At 35.0% G+C, this 21,360-nt stretch overlaps 1 protein-coding gene across 6 annotated transcripts in view; it reads right to left on the bottom strand.

The window, feature by feature from the left end:
• The window catches only part of CDH18 (cadherin 18), a 1,107,073-nt gene that overhangs the window by 359,535 nt on the left and 726,178 nt on the right, over window positions 1–21,360 (bottom strand). For all 6 annotated transcript variants that reach the window (XM_032279054.1, XM_032279056.1, XM_032279053.1 and 3 more), the window contains one exon: window positions 2,660–3,143. In XM_032279054.1, coding sequence (XP_032134945.1) covers window positions 2,660–2,887 — 228 coding nt within the window. In that variant the 5' untranslated portion in view covers window positions 2,888–3,143. The remainder of the gene's footprint in view (window positions 1–2,659; window positions 3,144–21,360) is intronic.

The following is a 21,360-nucleotide window of genomic DNA, read 5'->3' as shown; positions in this document are numbered from 1 at the left end:
TGAGATGGTATCTCATTGTGGTTTTGATTTGCACTTCTCTAATGACCACTGATGATGTGCTTTTTTACATATGTTTGTTGGCTGCATAAATATCTTCTTTTGAGAAGTATCTGTTTATATCCTTCACCCACTTTTTAATGGGGTTGTTTACTTTTTTCTGGTAAATTTGTTTAAGTTCTTTGTAGATTCTAGATATCAGCCCTTTGTCAGATGGATAGATGGCAAAAATTTTCTCCCATTCTGTAGGTTGCCTGTTCACTCTGGTAATAGTTTCTTTTGCTATGCAGAAGCTCTTTAGTTTAATTAGATCTCATTTGTCAATTTCAGCTTTTACTGCATTGTTTTTGGTGTTTTATTCATGAAGTCTTTGCCCATGCCTATGTCCTGAATGATATTGCCTAGGTTTTCTTCTAAGGTTTTTATGGTTTTATGTCTTACGTTTAAGTCTTTAAGCCATCTTGAATTAATTTTTCTACAAGGTGTAAGGTGATTCCTCAAGAATCTAGAACCAGAAATACCATTTGACCCAGGAATCCATTACTGGGTGTATACCCAAAGGATTATAAATCATTCTACCAGAAAGACATATGCACACATATGTTTATTGTAGCACTCTTCACAATAGCAAAGACTTGAAACCAATCTAAATGTTCCTCAATGATAGAATAAAGAAAATGTGGCACATATATACCATAGAATACTATACAGCCATAAAAAAGGGGTGAGTTCATGTCCTTTTGCAGGGACATGGATGAAGCTGGGAACCATCGTTCTCAGCAAACTAACACAGGAACATACAACCAAACACCACATGTTCTCACTCATAAGTGGGAGTTGAACAATGAGAACACATGGACACAGGGAGAGGAACATCACATACTGGGGCCTGTGGGGGTAAGGAGCTAGAGGAGGGATAGCATTAGGAGAAATAACTAATGTAGATGATGGGTTGATGGGTGCAGCAAACCACCATGGCACGTATATACCTATGTAACAAACCTGCATGTTTTGCACATGCATCACAGAACTTCAAGTGTAATTTAAAAAAAAAAAAAAAGGATTTTGAAGTTCATAACCCAAATAAATTTCTAGTAATATAAATGCACTAAAAATGTTAGTACATTTTTAAAAATTTACTTCATGGAATACTCGGTAGGAAAAAAGCATACAATGAAGATGGATCTTTGTCTCATTTTAATATGCATATGAGAATATGATACAATTATTTTAGATCTTTTTCGTGTTCCATATTCTGACTCTACAGCTTCTGCCTTTATAGAAAATGCAGCTGTAACCCAGTCCCTGTTGGACAAGAGGTGGAACAGATGGCTTGTGATCCTGTACTGCCTACACATTAGGGAAGCACCACAGCTTAGATGGAATACAATTTTTTTTAGTACTAACAGTGCTAAAGTGAGAATAAATCATCAATCAGGGAGATAGAAGGCACTGAGACTGCAGTCACGGATATTCTACTGCTATGCTTGCTGTTTCTCCCATAGGCCCTGAACAAACTGAAGTGCGGCTGCTTCCACAGACCGGTAATTAATCAGAAGGCATCTCCACTTCCCATTTTGTTCTCAACCCTACAGCCTAGATGACACATGCTTCAGCTCTCCCATGTTACTGAGCACACAGTTTCCTGAACATTTTGATCAGTCATTATGTTTTCTTGTCTGCGTTTTTGAGAGAAAGGAAACTTGACCTGAAATTACTGATCATTTTGTCAACTTTATTCTACTGTGGTTGTTGTAAAAGCCTGTATATCCAGTGCATACATAATCTATATTTAAAAGATATCAATATTTTTAAGAAAATTAACTTTAGGGGTTGGAAAAGTATTTATATTATTTTAAAGTGTATCTTCAATAAAAGTACATCTCTGTAAAAATTAATAGAAAATATTAGACACCATGATAGAGTATCTTCTTTTAAGCCACATGTGCAGTAGAAATATATGAAAATAGCAGTAAATATCAGTGTACCAATAAGTGACATGTGAATTTCAACATACCTTCAAGGTAATAAAAAAATTACTTGCTCAATTATGTGTCCCATTAAGTCTTTCCAATTTATAAGAGAGAAAATAGAAATTGATATGCTTGTAATGAACATTCAGTCTTGTATGTACAGGCTAATATTTAGAGAGGTATAATATGATGAATCACATTTCCTTTTTACAATTATTATTGTGACCTCTCTAGTATAAGTTGTAGTTTCTATAGCATAATTCACTCCATAACATAATTTTATATATATATATATATATAAATACAGGTATTGATCGACTTACAACCTATGCAACTTACGACCATTCAACTTTACCACCACAATTGCTAGCCACGACTGCTCCGCATCTGGCAGCACAAACGTTGCCCAGCTGGGCGTACAACAGTGTGGACCAGCTTCCGGCAGCACTACCATTTCTGCATGCACCTTTTCAACTGTACCTATAGCCTACTCAACTTATGACCAAATCGTGTTACAACCGGTCTGCCGGTCCCAATCGTGGTCGTAAGTCTAGTTCTATCTGTGTGTGTGTGTGTATATATATATATATATATATATATATATGTCTTCATATATTTCTTCAACATCAGCTCATATTACCCCACAGTTTCTCAGGATAGGAAAAACAACAAAACAACCAAAAACTTACTTTTCCAACATACTGAGGATCTGGTCCCATATGTTCTTCTAAAACAAAGAACTGATTCCATACCCATCCCCTTTTGGGACGATGGTGGACTTCGGTTTCACCTTCAATGTGTTTGGTTTGGTTTCTCGTCACCTTGATGGAGCTGTGGTGAGCAGTTCCATAACACCTCTGCACAAAACAGAGACACACTAGGACTGGACAGATGCAAGATGTGCTCGTAATTTTCATTGTAAGATAACTTTCCAATTCACAGTTTTCCTTCTTTTCCTTGTCAGCTACAAATGCTTAGTGAGCATTCAAGAGAGAAGCCAAAGCATCTTTAGGAAGGACAGTCCGAAGTAAATTGTTTAGAGTGTCCATGATTTAACTGTCCATCAGGGAAAGATCAGATCATATTTACATTCTTAACCACTTGGAAAATCACAGCTGTAGTTGTCTGATTCCAACTCTTCACAGTAGTTGAACACAAGCAACCATTTTCAACCTAATGGAAAGAGAAAATTATATATGTTACAAGACATGGTTTTTTAACTATTTGTTCTGAATACAAATTATATTATTTTGCAACGTGATACTGATAGGCAAAGAACATATGCAAATTCTTTAAGACACATACACAAACCTAAACACTCACGTTTACATGCATTTTTATATGAAACTTCCTGTTTATACCATAATACTCAATTACAAATATATGTTTAAGTATTGTTTTTGTTAGACATCATACACATTTGTAATATATACTACACATTAATTACCTACTGTATGAGACTTATCAAATGTGAACAAAATATCCCAAAGGCTGAAAAATTGTCACAGACTATAACAGCAATCACATAGGTACGTAAAGTACTCAGTAAGTAAAATAGAAGAATATAAGAGTAAGGAAAAAGGAGGCTGAAAAAAATGAATGCAACTTAAAATTACTCCAGGTTTGGGTAACAGATTGGCAGGGTTGAGTATGAATGAGAATGCTAATTGGCTGAATCATAGATTGTGTTAATTTTGATAGGCCCTGCATATCTACCGAGAGTATGGACTTCACACACAGACAAAGCAGATTTTCAGGCTTGGGAATTACATTACTAGGCTTGATTTTTAGTACACATAATTCTAGCAACATCTAAAGAAAATATTAAAAAATAGTGGCAAATAGAAAAAATACTTTGATTTTTAAAATAATAAAACATTGACTACATGAGTATAGGTTATACTATGAGTGGGCAACAAAGTAAAATATGAAAAACATTTCTGAAAAATTAATGACAGGATTTGGGAGAGAAAAGAATGACTGAAATTTGGGCTGGGTGCGGTAGCTCATGCCTGTAATCCAAGCACTTTAGAAGGTCGAGGAGGGTGGATCACTTGAGGTCAGAAGTTTGAGACCAGCTTAGCCAACATGGTTTAACCCCATCTCTACTGAAAATACAAAACTAGATGGGCATGGTGGTACACACCTGTAATCCCAGTTACTTAGGAGGTTGAGGGAGAAGAACCCTTTGAACCCAGGAGGCAGAGATTCCAGTGAGCTGAGATCATGCCACTGTACTCCAGCCTGGGCAAAAAAAAAAAAAAAAAACTCTGTCTCAAAAAAATAAAATAAAATAAATGTCTGAACTTATAAGTTTATTTAAAGCAGATAAAATTTTGCATCAAGTTTTGCTTTACTATTATATATGTGTGTCTGTACAGTATATGTGTTTAGGAAGATTACATTGATTCAATAATATGGCTATTTCACTTAGTAAAACATAATCAAATGAATCACTGTCTCATTGCATGAAATTCTTCTCTGTAAATCAGCACAAACTGAAATGTAGATCTGAATAAATAACAAGTTGACATGACACTATAATTGATTTATAATACTGAATACAAATAATCAGTTACAGCATGATTCTCTTACACAGTTGAGGAAAGGTGCTATACAGATTTGGTCATGAAGGAAAAAATTAACATGAAACTCAAGAGCAGGGCATTTATCACTAAGTATTTCTCTCCATAAATGAGGGTTAATAATAGTGCTTACTTCATCATTGTGCAAGAATTGTATTAGATTAGAAGAATTGGAATTTCATTTTTATCATTAGACAAATATAAAACTTAAGTTTTTAAACATTTTTAAATGCAAAGGTATCCTTCCCTCTGGTTTAAATCGAAACAATTTTGAAACTCTCCTAAAACATGAGACAGAGCAGTACTGTTCTAGCTCCAACATGATAAAAGCACTGGAGAGTCAGAAAAGACAGGTTTTCTTTTTTGAAAGTTTACTTACTATATGAATGTATGTGAACCATCTTATTTCTTTCAGTCTGTCCTCATTTATTAGAATTTTTGACTGGAATAACTGTATTTAATGTTCTTTCCAGCATGTGTAATAAATTATCTGAATAAATTTATATTAAACTTTTTATTTCCCAAGAGATTCTTAATTTTCAAATCATGAATTTCCAAAAAAAAAAAAAAAGAAACTTTATCTACTTTTTCTTCTTAGAAGCCAAGTTGTTGAAGATATAGAAGGTGTTGTTATTTTAATACTTTCACACCATTTGGTGTGATTTTCAAATAAAATTAACATCTTTGCCCTTTATGCTAAGTTGTTGATGCATAATTTATGAGTAGGTGAAGAAAGTGGCTTTTGTAATGCATTACAGATATGTAAAATGAGTATTTTCTTTACAATGCTGATTGTGTGTCATTCCAAAATACACAAATGCATTTTGATCTATATATGCTTTATATGGTTATGGATCTCTATTATGACAATTATGAAAAGAGTTATATACTGTGCTATGCAATAAAAGAATAAACATAAACATCACTACAGTGCTATGGAGATACTTTTATTTACTAGATAATAAGAGGGTGAAACCTAAACTTCAAATATAAAATTCTTCTGCTTTACTGCAAGAAATCTGTCTCTGCATAGGTTAGAAAGAATTGAAATTCAAACAATAAGAAAATAAACCACTGATTGAGACCAATACAATACAAACAGGTAGTAGACATTTTCCATTTTATGACTGAACAGTGCTCAAAGACCCTTCTGCTTTCATGGAACATTCCATTATGTGAATTCTGATCATCAGAGCCCTGACTTTCACCACTACTCACTTAGGCACCGATACAGTCTGGCTCTGTGCCCCCACCTTAATCCCATCTTGAATTATAATCTGATTTGTAATCACCATTTTGGGAAAAGCACCTCATGGGAGGTGACTAGATCATTAGGGCTGTTCCACCACACTGTTCTCTTGATAGTGAGTTATCATAGGATCTGATGGTTTTATAAGGGGCTCTTCCCCCTTCACTCTGCACTTCTCTCTCCTGTTGCCTTGTGAAGAAGGACATGCTTGCTTCCCCTTTTGCCATGACTGTAAGTTTCCTGAGGCCCCCGCTGCCATATGGAACTGGGAGTCAATTAAACTTCTTTGCTTTATAAATTACCCATTCTTGGGTACTTCTTAATAGCAGTGTGAAAATGAACTAACACAGTAAATTTTTACAAGTAGAGTGGGATACTGCTATAAAAATACCTGAAAATGTGGAAGTAACATTAGAAACTAGATAGCAAGAAGAAGGAATAGTTTGGAGGGTTCAGAAGAAGATAGGAAGATGTGGGAAAATTTGGAACTTCCAAAACAATTTTTCAATTATTTTAACCCAAATACTGATAATGGATAATGATGCGGACAATGAAGTCTAGGTTGTGGTGGTTTCAGATAGACATGAGAAAGTTTGGGGAACTGGAGAAAAGGTCACTGTTATTATATTTTAGCAAAAAGACTGGTGCCATTTTGTCCATGTACTAGAGATCTGTGGAACTTTGAACTTGAGAGAATTGGTCTGAAATTGGAATTTATGTTTAAAAGTAAAGCAGAATATAATAGTTTGGAAAATTTGCAGTCTGACAATGTGATAGAAAACAAAAACACATTTTCTGTAGAGAAATTCAAGACTGCTGCAGAAATTTGCACAAGTAACAAGGAGCTGATTCACCAAGACAATGGAGAAAATGTCTCCAGGGCATGTCAGAGACCTCCATGGCAGCCCTTTTCATCAAAGGACCAGAGTATTAGGAAGAAAAAATGGTTTCCTGGGCCAGGCCCAGTGTCTTGCTGCTTTGTGCCATCTTGGTACTTGGTGCCCTATGTCACATCCATGGGTAAAAGAGGCCATAGTACAGCTCAGGTTGTTGCTTCAGAGGTGGAAAGCACCAAGCCTTGCACCAAGTGCTTGGAAGTACCAAGTGACTTCTAAATGGTCTTGGGCTTGCAGCTGCACGGAAGCGAAGAGTTGAGGTTTGGGAACTTCCACCTAGATTTCAGAGGATGTATAGGAACACCTGAAAGTTTAGGTGTTTTGCATGGCAGAAGTTTGCTGCAGGGGTGAAGCCCTCATGGAGAATCTTGGCTAGGGCAGTGCAGAATGGAAATGTGGGCTTGGAGCCCCCACATAGATTCCCCACTGGGGGCACTGCCTAGTGGAGCTGTGAGAAGAGAGTCACCATCCTCCAAAACCCAGAATGGTAGGTCTACCAACAGCTTGCACTGTGCATCTGAGAAAGCTGAAGACACTCAATGCCAGCTGTGAAACTAGCCAGAGCAGAGGTGTGTACCCTAAAAAGCCACAGGGGTGGAGCTACTCAAAGCCATGGGAACCTACCCTTTGCATCAGCATGCCCTGGATATAAAACAATAAGTCAAAGATTATTTTGGAGCTTTAAGATTTAATGACTGTTCCACTCAATTTCGGATTTGCATGGGGCCTGTAGCTCCTTTGTTTTGGTCAATTTCTCCCATTGGAGGAGAATTCTAAGATTAATTCTTATTCAAAAGTGTTCCCATTTCAGGGAGCATTTACCCAATGCCTGTACCCCCATTGTATCTACGAAGTAACTAACTTGCTTTTGATTCTAAGCGGAAGTGATTTGCCTTGTCTCAGATGAGAATTTGGACTTGGACTTTTGAGTTAATTCTGGGAAGAATTAAGATTTTGAAGGACTGTAAGGAAGGCACAATTGGGTTTTGAAACGTGAGAAAGACAAGACTTGCAAGGGGTCAGGAGTGGAGTAATATAGTCTGGCTCTGTGTCCCCACCCAAATCTCATCTTGAATTATTACCTGAATTGTAATCCTCATTTTGGGAGAAGTGACTCATGGAAAGTAATTGGATTACAGAGGATAGTCCCCAATGTTCCTTCCATGATAATGAATTGTTATGAGATCTGGTGATTTTATAAGGGGTTCTTTCCCCTTTGCTCTGCAATTCTCTTTCCTGCAGATATCTAAAAAACGACATGTTTGTTTCCCCTTACACCATGATTGTAAATTTCCTGAGGCCTCCCTAGCTTTGTGAACTGTGAGTCAATTAAAACTCTCTGCTTTATAAATTACCCAGTCTTTAGTGTTTATTTATAGCAGTGTGAAAGTGGACTAATACAGGCACTAAATACTTTTCTTTCTACATCCTTTCACTAGAAATTTCATCAATGACATATGCATGTAAATGATATGCTCAAGTGATGGAAAGATGTAGAAACAGTTGAGAAATATTCCACAGCAGTAGTAATTATTTCAAGACTCAAGAACAGTGGTTGTGAGTTCCCCAGATACAACAGACAGAATCCAGTGTCATAAATTAAAAGGGTTCTAGCTACATTGTTCTAATGGCAAGTACTTGACATTGTTTCTAGCTGTCTAAATTCCATTGTTTCCTACTTCTCCCTAAACCTGATTCCTAAACACACTCATCAATTCAATGGCTATCCAATACAAATCAAATAAATGTATTTGCTGTTTTTTTCTGGCTGAAGTTGACTTCTGGTGTTTGAAAAAATGAACAGTCTCTAATAAAAAACTACTGTTATAATACTCCAAAATTAAGCTGTTTACAAAAAATGCATTATGTGAAATAAAGTATAATACAGACTTCAGCTTTCTGCTAATTAATGAATCTTAGTGATTCAACACTGCTTACTATGACTCATTACATTCCCTGCAACTATTCTCCTTTATTAATAATTTAAAAAAAAACTGTACTGCAGGATAAGCGATGTGACCTCAACTGTTTGTTTATTAAAACACTGTCATACTTGTATTGGCACTTTATTCTCTGAGTTTCACAATTTCTCATTTATAAATCAAGGGCTTTCAGATGGGTGCAGTGGCTCGTGCCTGGAATCCAGGCACTTTGGGAAGCTGAGCCAGGCAGATCACTTATGATGAGGAGTTTAAGACCATCCTGGCCAACATGGTGAAACCCTGTCTCTACTAAAGTTACAAAAATTAGCTGGGCATGGTGACACATGCCTGTCATCTCAGCTGTTTGGGAGGCTGAGGCAGGAGAATCCCTTGAACCTGGAAGAAAGAGGTTCCAGTGAGCTGAGATTGCTCCCCTGCACACCAGCCTGGGGGACAGAGCAAGACTCTGTCTTTAAATACATAAATAATAAATCAAGTTTTCATTGAATTATGTTTAAGCATGTTCACTTTCCTAAATCTTTTTATTTATTATATCATAACTATATCACTTTCAAATGACTTTCTTTATTTTGCTGAATTACTCAAATCACTAAAGATTATATCATTAGCTATATATAGCCCTTCAGCATAGGCATTTCTTCAGAGGGTTCTGAAGAAATACCATTCTCAATAAAAAATAATTCTCATATGTACCCAAATGTTATTGCTTATCACTAGGGTCCTCAACTGAATTTTCTTACCCTGTTGGTTCCTAATTCATAAACCCTAGATTCTAAGGAGGTCTTGGGAATATTTTCTGCTAGCTTTTAAAAACAGTTTTCTTTTGCTCCTTTTATTGATTTAAAAATGGTCAGTGAAAAAATATTCTATCTACATTACTTCATGAATGAATCATTCAATTTTCCATATGGGTGGGATGACATAAGATATAATTTCACATGTTCAACAAACATAGAATTATAATTGCCATTGACTTCTAAAATGTAGTATTATGTATTATTGGTAGGAATATTATCTGGTTTTGTGTAGAGCAAGCCTAACTTAAATAATGTCAAAAAGATAAACTATGATGGAAAGATCTTATTTTTTGGAATCATTATGAGATATATACAAATGTCTTATGTGGAGAAGGACATGCCAATGAAATCACAAGGCTCAGAGGTAGAAAGAGACTTGCCAACTGTCAAGCTGTAACTCCATCATATGATAAGGCTGGTTTTCTTGAGAAGATGACTAACTTGAAAATAATGGAACTTACTTTCTCCAAGATGAATGATTTAAAGCCATCATACGGTCATACAGATTTAAATATATAGATTTTGTACCAATATTGATTTCTGGGGTACTTACAGAAGGTGAAATTTACAGGTAGTGAATAAAGGCTAATTTTTTTTTCCAGGTTTAACTAATAATTATTTGCTACCTAACTATATATATATATATATATATATATATGTTTATCCTTGGAATGTTAGCATATATACCTATCCTCTAAATGCTTAAAATTATGTTTGAATTGGTGGTTACAGGCATAACTCACATTGATGGTAAGATGGCAATATATAATCTCAGGTGTATGTCTGACTTAGAGGCTACGGTTTCCATTATTTTCATATCTAATGATCAGCAGTAACAGTATTATTCTATCATTGTAAGATTAACTCTTGTTCAATTTCTAATGATATCGGTTTCTGATTTTTGTTTTGCCTTCTGTCTTTGACTCTCAAATCTTACTATTTTCTCTATAGCTTTAATTTCAATCAATAATTTATCAGTTTAATAATTAATTTTATTCTCTCCTCCTGTGTCCATTGGCTTAAATATCTCCTGCTAACTGTTAAAATGCAGATATCCATAAGCCACATGAAATTGTAGAGAACCTCATCTAAATTTGTGGCAAGAATTGTTTCCAGATTGGTTTTCAAATCTGTATTTTCAATTTCAATTTTCATTCAAAATAGTTTTATAATCTTAGTGTTTTGATTAATTTAGAAAAAATAAATTACATGTTCTGAAAGTGGGTATATATATATTTTTATATATATGCATATATAGATATACATTTGCATGAATATATATATATATATATACAGCTAAATATATTTAAAATGATCTTAAGACATGGTTTTCTCTGAAATATAATAAAATGTTACTAAATAAATCACAAAAGATGAACTTTTGCATATTGTGTTTTCCTGTTGGAAATATTCATTTAAGCCTATAGAGACAGCAATGAAAACAATGCATGGGTACGTCCAGGCATTATTTTTTGGCATGGCTGATTCGACTACATTTGTCTTAAAAACTGCAGTCTCCAAACTCTGTTTAACTTAATTTATCCTCCAAGGTCTATATTAAAGGCTGTTTCTCCACAGGGAATTCTCAGTTTGGGTAGCAAATTCTCTTTCTGTCTTTTGTATTTCTGTACATCTTCTGGACAAGAGGCATTGACAGCTTTATTTCATCATTTTTTTTGGGTGGATGTTAGTACAACAAACAGCCTTAGAAGTCTAAGATAGAACCTTTTGTGTGGGAGAAAGGGCAGATTTGTTTTCTGGCTGGATTGTAAAGATAATGTCTTCCTTGAAGACAAAGCTGGGGAAAGTGTACTAGCAGACCCTGTAAATATTTGGGATTCTAAAGCTCAGTGCTCCTGTCTAATAATCTCACAAAATCTTTGGAAGAATTAATCAAAATATTTAGTGGAGGTCAAGAGTACCTGGATGGCTCAGTCAAAATATACCACAAGTGCTGGAGAAATAAAAGTCAAAGTACATCCCTTAAGTGAATAATATGGTTTGGATCTGTGTCCCCACCGAAATCTCATATTGAATTGTAATCCTCAGTGTTGGAGGTGGGGCCTGGTGGAAGGTGATTGGATCATGGAGTGGTTTCTCATGAATTTAGTATCATGCTCTTGGTACTGCCCTCACAACAATAATTTTGCTTTCCTGAGATCTTATTGTTTAAAAGTGCGTGGCACCTCCTGCTCTCTCTCTTGCTCCTGCTTTTTCCATGTGATGTGCCTGCTCCTTGTTCACCTTCCACCAGGACTGGGTTTCCTGAGGTAGTTTCAGAAGCAGATGCTGCCATACTTCCTGTATAGCCTACAGAGCCGTGACCCAATCAAACCAGTTTCCTTATAAGGAATCCAGTCTTGGGTATTTCTTCATAGCAATGCAAGAATGGCCTAATACATTAAGAATAGCCTGCTCTTTGCAAGAGATATAATGTTACATGCATCATTTATTTGTATTTGTTATTATATTTTTGAATTATTGGAATTATTCCATGAACTGGATACATGGAAACTATCTTAGCTATAATTTGGATTTATATTTTTTGAAAAGAAACTAAACATGATTCGTTAACATCTTAGTAATATTTAACACTTGCTCATTTCTTCTTAGTAAGGGCTAATGGTTTTCATACATGTAATGTGTAGTATATGTATAATTTAAAAATGTTTCTCATGTAAGATTTGAAAACACACATTTTACAATGTAACCACATTAATGCATGCCTCAAATTGACATGTACCCCCAAATAAATCCAATATGAGGAATAATAGTAAACCTACAAAAGAATTGAAATAATTTAGATTTTCTCTACAGTGTATTATTTAACAATTTATACAGTCTATTAGCTTACTTTTCCTATAAAGCTAGGACTGTGACTCCCCTCTTTTGGGACATGTCATTTTTCCTGATTTATATAGAAACTTGGTGGCTTGCTTAAAATATATTTAATATTATTATTCACATTTGTAAGAAAATTATGTTAAATTTTTCAGCATGCCACACGTATTCCAAAGTTACATGTGAAATATTGAGTGAGGCCAACTTTGAAGTTAAAACTATATTATAATTTATTTTTCTTAAAAATATAATTCCATAGGAGCCGCATTAGGTATAACTGAGGCATTGCATTTCTTAATTTCAATTAATGGATAATTTTGATAAAATGTTCCAAACAGAAAAAGTTATGAGTGTTGTTTTTATACATACAGGTAAGACACTAGCTTTAAATGCTCTGATGATTTATGATTCTTTATATTTGTATTCAGGTTCAACTCTAGCTTCCATTTCATTCATATATTTGTCAATATTGTCTACTGTGAGACCACACTGTAAGCCTTTTTATCTACTTGGCAACACTTTTAACCTAGGACTACACCATTATATGTCACCAACACAATAAAGAAAGTCAAACAGATCTATACTGGTGCCACCACAACTTTACAACCTCTAAACTTGAATGGTTCTCAGTGTTCTTTTATCCTATTGTATCATATAAACTCCATCATCCATGCCATATTTTCAATAAGAAACTATTCATCAATTTTAATAAACCACACTTAAATGTCTTAACATGAAAAATAAAACATTTTCTATTGTTATACTCTCATAAAATCTTATAATACATATGCTGAATAATTATAGTATTTTGAATGCATAATGTTTTATCACATGCCATTCCATATTCTGTTTGCTTCTTCAGAAATGCCTCTCACAAGTTTGATGCCTGAAAATTGCATTTATTCTTTAAGCATAAGTACCTTTTTACTTAAGCATAAGTACCTTTAAATTCAAATCCTCACCATGCTACATGTGTTAAATACCCCCTTTTCTGTGCACCAATAACACATTGTAAACATAATTTGATTGTCTTATAAAATTTTATCACATTTTTTTCTCAAACTATACAATTTTTTCACAAACTACAGATTCACTAATAATCAGTCCCAAAGGGGGATTTCCACTGTGCATGGGATAGCAAAGATCATCTCTATGCCAACCACCAGGAACAGGAGTCTGAACACCTCCACCCCCATCATCCTGGGCTGCAGTTTCACCAACTGCCTGAGGCCCGTGAGACAGAAGATACTCACACACAATAAGTTATATGAAATGGATCTACTTCTTGGAGATACTCAGCAGGAAGCAAAAGAACATCTCATTGTGAGATGGTCTGCAAAGACTCAGGAAAGCTGTCTGGGGTGGATAGAGTCTGGGCTGTCTTGTGCTCCATCACAACTGAGGGGCTTTGAAGGAAGCCAGTCCGCCCTGGATTGTATGCCTAAGGGACCATGTGACACACTGGAGAAAACTTTGTAGGGCATTCTGCTTCCAAGAGAAAGAAGAGCAAAGCCTTGGCTGCCCATGGCAGTTCCTTTTTAATTCAAGATGTTACATTCTCTAGGAGGGACAGAAGCAGAGCCCATGATGTTTCAGACAGCTCCTCCCTCTCAAGGTCCTACTTTCTAAGCATATTCTACAGTTATGCTGAAAACTACATGCAAGAGAGGGGGTAGTGACTGAGTCAGCCATGGCTACCCAGGGACCATCTAGCAGACCGTGAACTTTCTAAAAAACAAGACATATATACATTGTTGTTGCTCACATACTTGGAGTAGAGTAGGCATAAAAGCTGTCATTTGAATGAATTTCTGAATTGCCTAATAGCATACATAAATTCAATCTAATAAACAAACAGTTAAACATAATAGCCTAAGTGAACTAAATTACAATTGAAGCTTTCAATAAAAATTAAATTGTAATATGGCTTGATGATTTATAACAACATCCAATAATGCTGATATAAAGCAAACTATTGCAAATCCAATATGGCAGGCAAATTTGCTTTCTCTGTGTTATGTTTTGTATAAAAGTTTTTATTATATTCTTTTACATGCAAATTACTGTACTATGGTCTTTCAAGATTTCAAGAGAACAGTCAGAAATGAAGGTAACTCAAAAAGTAACTCTAAGCTGATAATAGAAGTATTTTATATACATATATATATATATATATATATATAATTCCACATTGTTGTTAAATTTGTATACCTTATCATAATGTGAAAGTTCATTTTATATTATACATCATTTTATTTTCACTGTATGGTAAATGGAACATGACAAAATAAGATATATATTAGTCACATACAAAAAGATTCAAGATGAGAAGTAGTATTCCTGCACACTTGAAACCGTTCAATTTTTAGAAGAGGACACCATTTTACGTGTTTCAAAGGTTTTACTTAAGGATTTTGATTTTCTATTATTATTATTATTATTATTATTATTATTATTCTGATGTAGGGTCTCACTCTGTCATCCTGGCTGGAGTACCATGTCACTATTACAGCTTACTTAAGCCTCAATTTCCCAGGCTAAAACAATCCTTCCACCTCAGCCTCCTGAGTAGCTGGGACTTCAGGCATGTGCCACCATGCTCAGCTAAGTTTTAATTTTGTTTGTAGAAATGGCATCTAGTTATGTTGCCCAGGCCAGTCTTGTACTCATGGGCTCAAGCAATTCTCCTCTCTTGGCATTCCAAAGTACTGGGTCAATTATTATTAAACCTACTTAATAAATACTTCTTTCATCTTTCAACAAATATTTATTGAGCATCCACTATAGACCAGTCACTAATGTTAGAGATTATTAATTATACAATGGATTTTCTTGCTATTTTATTATGTGAAAGTTCATAAAAAAGTAAACAAACACACAAATTATTTTTAAGTAACAGTATGTGTGATGGCAGAAAACAAGACAAAACAAAATAAATAAAACATTTGTGTCTTAAAGCCAAGTGAATTTAGAACATTTCAAAATGAGTGATCAGAGAGACGTTATCTCTATGACTCACAGAGAAGGCAAACATAAAGATGTGAAGTGAAATATTTCCAGACAGAAAACAATAAATGAAAAGACCCTATTTCAAGATGTGCTTATCATGAGTAAGAAAATAAAACCCAGCTGTGCTCAAAAACAGTGGCGCTGGCAGTGTAAATGGTGAGAGGTAGCATCAAAGACAGGCAGGATTCAGAACAACAAGAGCTTTTGAGGATATTGGGTTGTATTTTAAATTTTTGTTGTAAAAGATGCACACCATGAAATCCATCTATTAAACAAAATTTTAAGTAGACAGTGTAGTATTGTTCAGTATAACAGCAGACCTCTAGAAGTGTTTCATTTTGCTTGATGGAAACTTTTTCCCCACTAAGTAGCAACTCCCCATTTCTCTCTCCCACAACCACTGGCAATCACAATTTTCTTTCAGCTTCAGTGGGTTTGAGTACATCTGATATCTTACAGAGGTTGAAACGTAGTATTTTTCCTTCTGTGACTAGCATTTCACTTTCCCTAAGGACTTGAAACTTAACACATAATGTTAAAGAGGGCAGAATTTTCTTCTTTTTTTAAGACTGAATAATATTCCGTTGTATGTACATACCAAAAGTTCTTTATTATTAATCTGTCAATGGACATTTAAGCTGTTTCCACCTCTCTCTTGGTTACTGTGAACAGTGCTGCAATGAACATGAGAGTATAGATACCTTTTTAAAATCTCCATTTTCTTTCTTTTGAAAAAATATCGCTGGATCATATAGAAAGTTCTATTTTTAATTTTTAAAGGGAACTTCATAATGTTGACATTGGAACTGCACCATTTAACATTTCCATCAAGAATGCACAAGGGTTCCAATTTTTCCATATCTTTGCCAACAACTGATATTTTCTAGGGATTTGTTTGTTGGTTTTATTTTCTTTTTTAATATATAATGACTATCTCAACAGGTATGAAATGATGTATCATTATATTTTTACTTGCATTGCCTTGACGATTAGTGATAATGAAGATGTCACATATCTTTTGGTCATTTTTAGGCGTTCGCTTGAGAAATGTCTATGCAAGTCTTTATCCTTTCTTTCTCAACTGATTTGTGTCCAGAAATCTAAAGTGAGTCTATTGCAGAAAGCATATAATGTGAACTTGTTTTTATTCATTAAGCAACTATTTTCTTGATTGGGAAATTTAACCCATTTATATTTAAAGTAAGAATTGAGAGGGAAGAATTACTGTTGCCATTTTGTTATTGTTTCTATCACATAGCTATTTTTATCCCTTTCTTCCTCTCTTGCTATCTGCTTTATAGTTTTTTTTTTTTCTAATTTCTTTTAATGGCATGCTTTGATTTCCTTCTCTTTTTCATTAATGTATTTTCCACAGTATTATTTTTTTGTGCATATAATGTAACTTACAGAAACCTTCTTATAATTATAGCAATCTATTTTAAGCTGATAACAACTTATATTTAATTGAATACAAAAACTCTCCTTTTACTTCTTCCACACACACATGCTTTATGTTATGGATGTCACAAGTATATTTTTATGTTGCATGCCCATTAATATATTTCATATTTTTTGTGTGTGTACTTTTGTCTTCTACCTTCATACCAGAATTTAAAGTGATTTACACACCGCTGTTAGATTTTTCCGGCATTCTGTTTTTGCCTATATATTTACCTTTCTATCAAGCTTTATATAGTTGACCATTGAACAGCATATATTTTTAACTATAAAACTCTATTTATTTGTAGACATTTTTCAGCCCAATGTGTATCTAAAATAAAGTATTCATGGAATGTGAAACTCCTATATAGTGAGGGCCAACTTTTCATATATATGGGTTTCGCATTGACCAACTGCTGGAATTGATTATATGCAGATTTTGATATAAACACGGGTCCTGAAACTGAACTTCCATATATACTGAGCGGTAATTGTACTTTCATATATTTTCAAATTGCTGTTTAGTATGCTTTCACTTGAACTCAAGGATTCCATTTGGCATCTTTTGTAAGGCAGGTCTTGTGGTTATGAACTCCCTCAGTATTTAGTCTAATCTTCATCTCTGTACTTTTGAAGGTCAGATTTACTGTATATAATATTTTTGTCAGCAAGTTTTTTTTTTTTTTTTTTTAATTTTACGTCTAGCACTTTGAATATATTATCCCATACCTTCTGGCCTTCATGATTTCTGCTGAGATATCTGTTCATAGTCTTGTCGACTTTCTCTTTAATGTGATGAGTTACTTTTCTTTTGTTTCTTTCAATATTCTCTTGTCTTCCACTTTCAGCAGTTTTATTTGTAGCGTATATTGTATTTAAGCTATTTAGAATTCACTGGACTACCTGCATCTATTACATCCATTTCCTTTCCAAAATTTTGGAAGTTTTCTGCCATTATATCTTTAAGCAAACTCATTTATCTTTTCTCAAATTCTTTTTTTTTTTTGAATCTCACAATATGCATACTGATCTACTTGATGTTCCACATTTTTTTCCTTCAATGTTTTTTATTCTCTTTTCTTTTTCTCCATAGGCTAGTTTCAAATGGCCTGTCTTTAAGTTATTTGATTCTTCATTCTTTTTTTTTTTTCTTAATTATACTTTAAGTTCTGGGGTATATGCAGATCTTGCAGGATTATTACACAGGTACACACATGCCATGGTGATTTGCTGCCTCCATCCCCCTGTCACACACATTAGTTATTTCTCCTAATGTTATCCCACCCCAATCTCCCCACCCTCTGCTATCCCTCCCGTAGCCCCCCACCCCCCAACAGAACCCAGTGTGTGATGTTCCCCTCCCTGTGTCAATGTGTTCTCGTTCAACACCCACTTAAGAGTGAGAACATGCAGTGTTTGGTTTTCTGCTCTTGTGTTATTCAAGTCTGCTATAGAACCTTTGTACTAAAATTTTTAGTTTAGTTGTTGTATTATTCAGATCCCAAACTCTTGCTTCTTTTTATATATTTAATCTTTTTTTGATATTCTCATTTTGTTTATGCATTGTTTTCCTGAGTTTGTTGACATTTTTTAAATGGTTATTCTTAATTCTTTGTCATATATTTCATATATTTCCATTTTTAGGGTCAGTATCTAGAGATTTGTGTCTCTTTTTTTGAGCCATGTTTTCCTGTTTGTTCATTTTCCTTGTAAATTTGTGTTGGTATCTGTGTATTTGAAAATCACCTCTCTTAGTCTTTACAATATGGTTTCCCAAAGAGAAAGACTTTCTCCAACTAAACTGAGATTCTGCAAACCACTCAAACTTTCTCTGTGGACATATCTTCTTTTGACTCACGTGTGTATATTCCTAATTAGAGGAATCTTCTGATTTCCTTTTTTGGGATATCATAATTTCTTGCTCTTTCTGGCATCTATATGCTGTACCACATATCTGCTGAAGAAGCAGCACAATGCTTGGTTCTCTTTTGTTCTCAGTGGCTCCCATGCATCTAGATTATGGTGGGCCATTAGTTCCCTAATTGGGCTATACAAAAGGCAGGCCCTCAGGCAGCCCCATGGTAAGGTTAGAATATTTGACATATTCTTTACTCTTCTTTTTATCCCTTGAGGGGGAAGCCACTGAGCTGTATTAACCTCTGTCTTCTGTGGCACATGTCTTCTGGAGCAGGCAGGAAACTGCCTGGCTATTTTTTTTTTTTCCTCAGGAGCCACTAGGCATGAAGAATATGTCCAGTTCCATCAGTGCTCTGAGGCAAGTGAGACAAAAATAAGTCTCTCAGGTGGCTTCCATGAAAAGTTAGAATTTTGGACACAAGGTCCAATATCTCTCTGAGAACCAAGAGGTTAATATTTTCTTTTGATCGCATGATGTTTTACCAGGGTGAGGTATTAAAGTGAGAGGGTACCACACTTTCCTATCAGCTTAGATTCAGCTAGGTTCACACCTACCTGATGTGGAGGAGCCACTTAACCAGTTTCTAAATGTATCTGAAAGAGAATTGGTCCATGTAATTTGCTGAAATAATGACTCCATGGAAAGGAAGAGGAGTCTGGGACTTTCTAGTCTACCAACTTGTTAATGTAACTCAGGATGCTGGCTTTTATGCTAATTGAAACAGGAAGACACTGCAGTGTTCTGAGGAGGAGATAACATGATTTTAAAAGTCATTACAGTTTCCATGGAGAGAATGGAATATAGGGCACCAAGAAGATTAAAAGAGGCAGTGTAGGACTTGGTTGAGGACTACTGCAGACGTACAGGTGAGAAACAAGGATAGTTAAGACAAAGATGATAGCATGTAAAATTTTATATATATATATATATATATATGTATATAAATATAAAAATATATATATTATATATATAAATATAAAATACATATATATGGATATAATATAGCCTATGTAAAAGCTAAGGCTATGTGTTAAACTTTATGATAGATGGATTAAAAGAAAAATACAATTTACAAAGGATCAGAAGAGGTAGGGAATAACAGGGTAATAATAAATAGTTGCTTTCAAATTCAGTAAATGTCTGCTTTCATAAGGCATTTGAAAGGAGATGTGGAGTTTGCAGCCAATTAAACTAGCCTCAGCTCAGTGGAGAGGTCAGGACTAAAGGTATTAGCATGAAAGTCAGCAGGATACCTTGGAAAGTTAAATTCATGGAGTGACAAGGTCATGCTGGGAGAGATTAAGGTAGAGAAGAGTATAGGGCATAGAGCTCAGTTCTGGGCATTAAACATCTAGAGCTAATAGTAGAGGATCAGGGCCCTATAAATAAAAAGAAGTGTGCAGTGAATGAGGTTGGGAAAGATGGGGTGCCATAGATGCCAAGAGAACAATGCATTTTAAGGTGGAAAAAATTGAACCACCAATTAAATTAATATATTTATTTATAACAATACCCAGATACCATAAATGTACCCTTTGTATTGAATTTATGCTAATATTTATGTATAGAATGAGGTATAAAAACTAGTATTTCAGATACACACATACACACACACACACATACACACACACACACACACACGGGCACTCTATATTCCATTATACTCTGCTAGATACTTAAAATCATTATATTATTAAAATAAGCTGTTTTATGACAACTTTCTAGTTAAAAATATTAAGAGAGAGGATCGAAGCCATTTGTCTGAGATGAAACTTGAGTATAGTTCTGTTTTAGTGCAGCATCTTTTTCTATCACAGGATTTAAATTGACATAGATTTGAAGCATGAAGCTTTTGTAACCTTGCATCATGGTTCTTGAAACACAAGTTAATATCCCAGAATTTTAGTTCCCTGAGTGCTACATAAATATGATAACAATATTTAAGTCGTAGATAAAATTATATGAACTAAAAGAAGACAAAAGACTGATAAATTGCTTCTTGGCCTTTTGGCTAAGAGCAAGTGTAAACACTGATAGCTCTTCCTGATTAATAGCCCTTAAAATGTATGTAATATTATCTTTGTTATGTAGATATACGATTTCAGCATTTGGCTGACATTTATTTTTATTACATGTTACTTTTTGGCCCGTCCACAAAATTTACAGATAAAAATTAGGCATGGAATTTTCTATCTTTTATTATAACTAGTAGACAGATTGGGGAGTCAAGATGACTGAACAGACACAACTCCGGTGCACAGCATCCAGTGACAGGGATGCAGAAATTGAGAGATATTCTAGCTCCAACAGAGGTACCAGGTCCATTTCAACGAGACTAGTCAGACAGTGAGCAAAGCCCACGCAGGGCAGACCCAGGTGGGGAGGGGTGCCGCTTCACCCAGAAAGTGCATCTGACGGGTGAGTTGGAGTCTCTCCCTCTGGCACTCTGATCCAGATACAGCGCTTCCCCCAAAGCCTCAGCAATACACAGAACAGGGGATCTTTGCCAGTCAATTGCCGGGAATTACAAGTGCAGAATTGAATAATAATCCAGGATGGGGTCCCAGATTGGCGCACACATCTAAGCAAACACATAAGCCAATAAGCCAGCCTTGAGAGACTGTGGACCCAGCTATCGCCACCTCCCCCTGCCCGGAGAAAGACAGAGCTGAAAGCGGGGAGACAGAGGGTTCGGCTGGGCAGGTCCCTACC

Source organism: Sapajus apella, unplaced genomic scaffold (genome assembly GCF_009761245.1).
Source record: "Sapajus apella isolate SASKATOON/1434 unplaced genomic scaffold, GSC_monkey_1.0 scaffold11, whole genome shotgun sequence".
NCBI lineage: Eukaryota > Metazoa > Chordata > Mammalia > Primates > Cebidae > Sapajus > Sapajus apella.
Note: the sequence above shows the minus strand (reverse complement) of the source record. Positions and strands in the feature narration are given on the sequence as shown.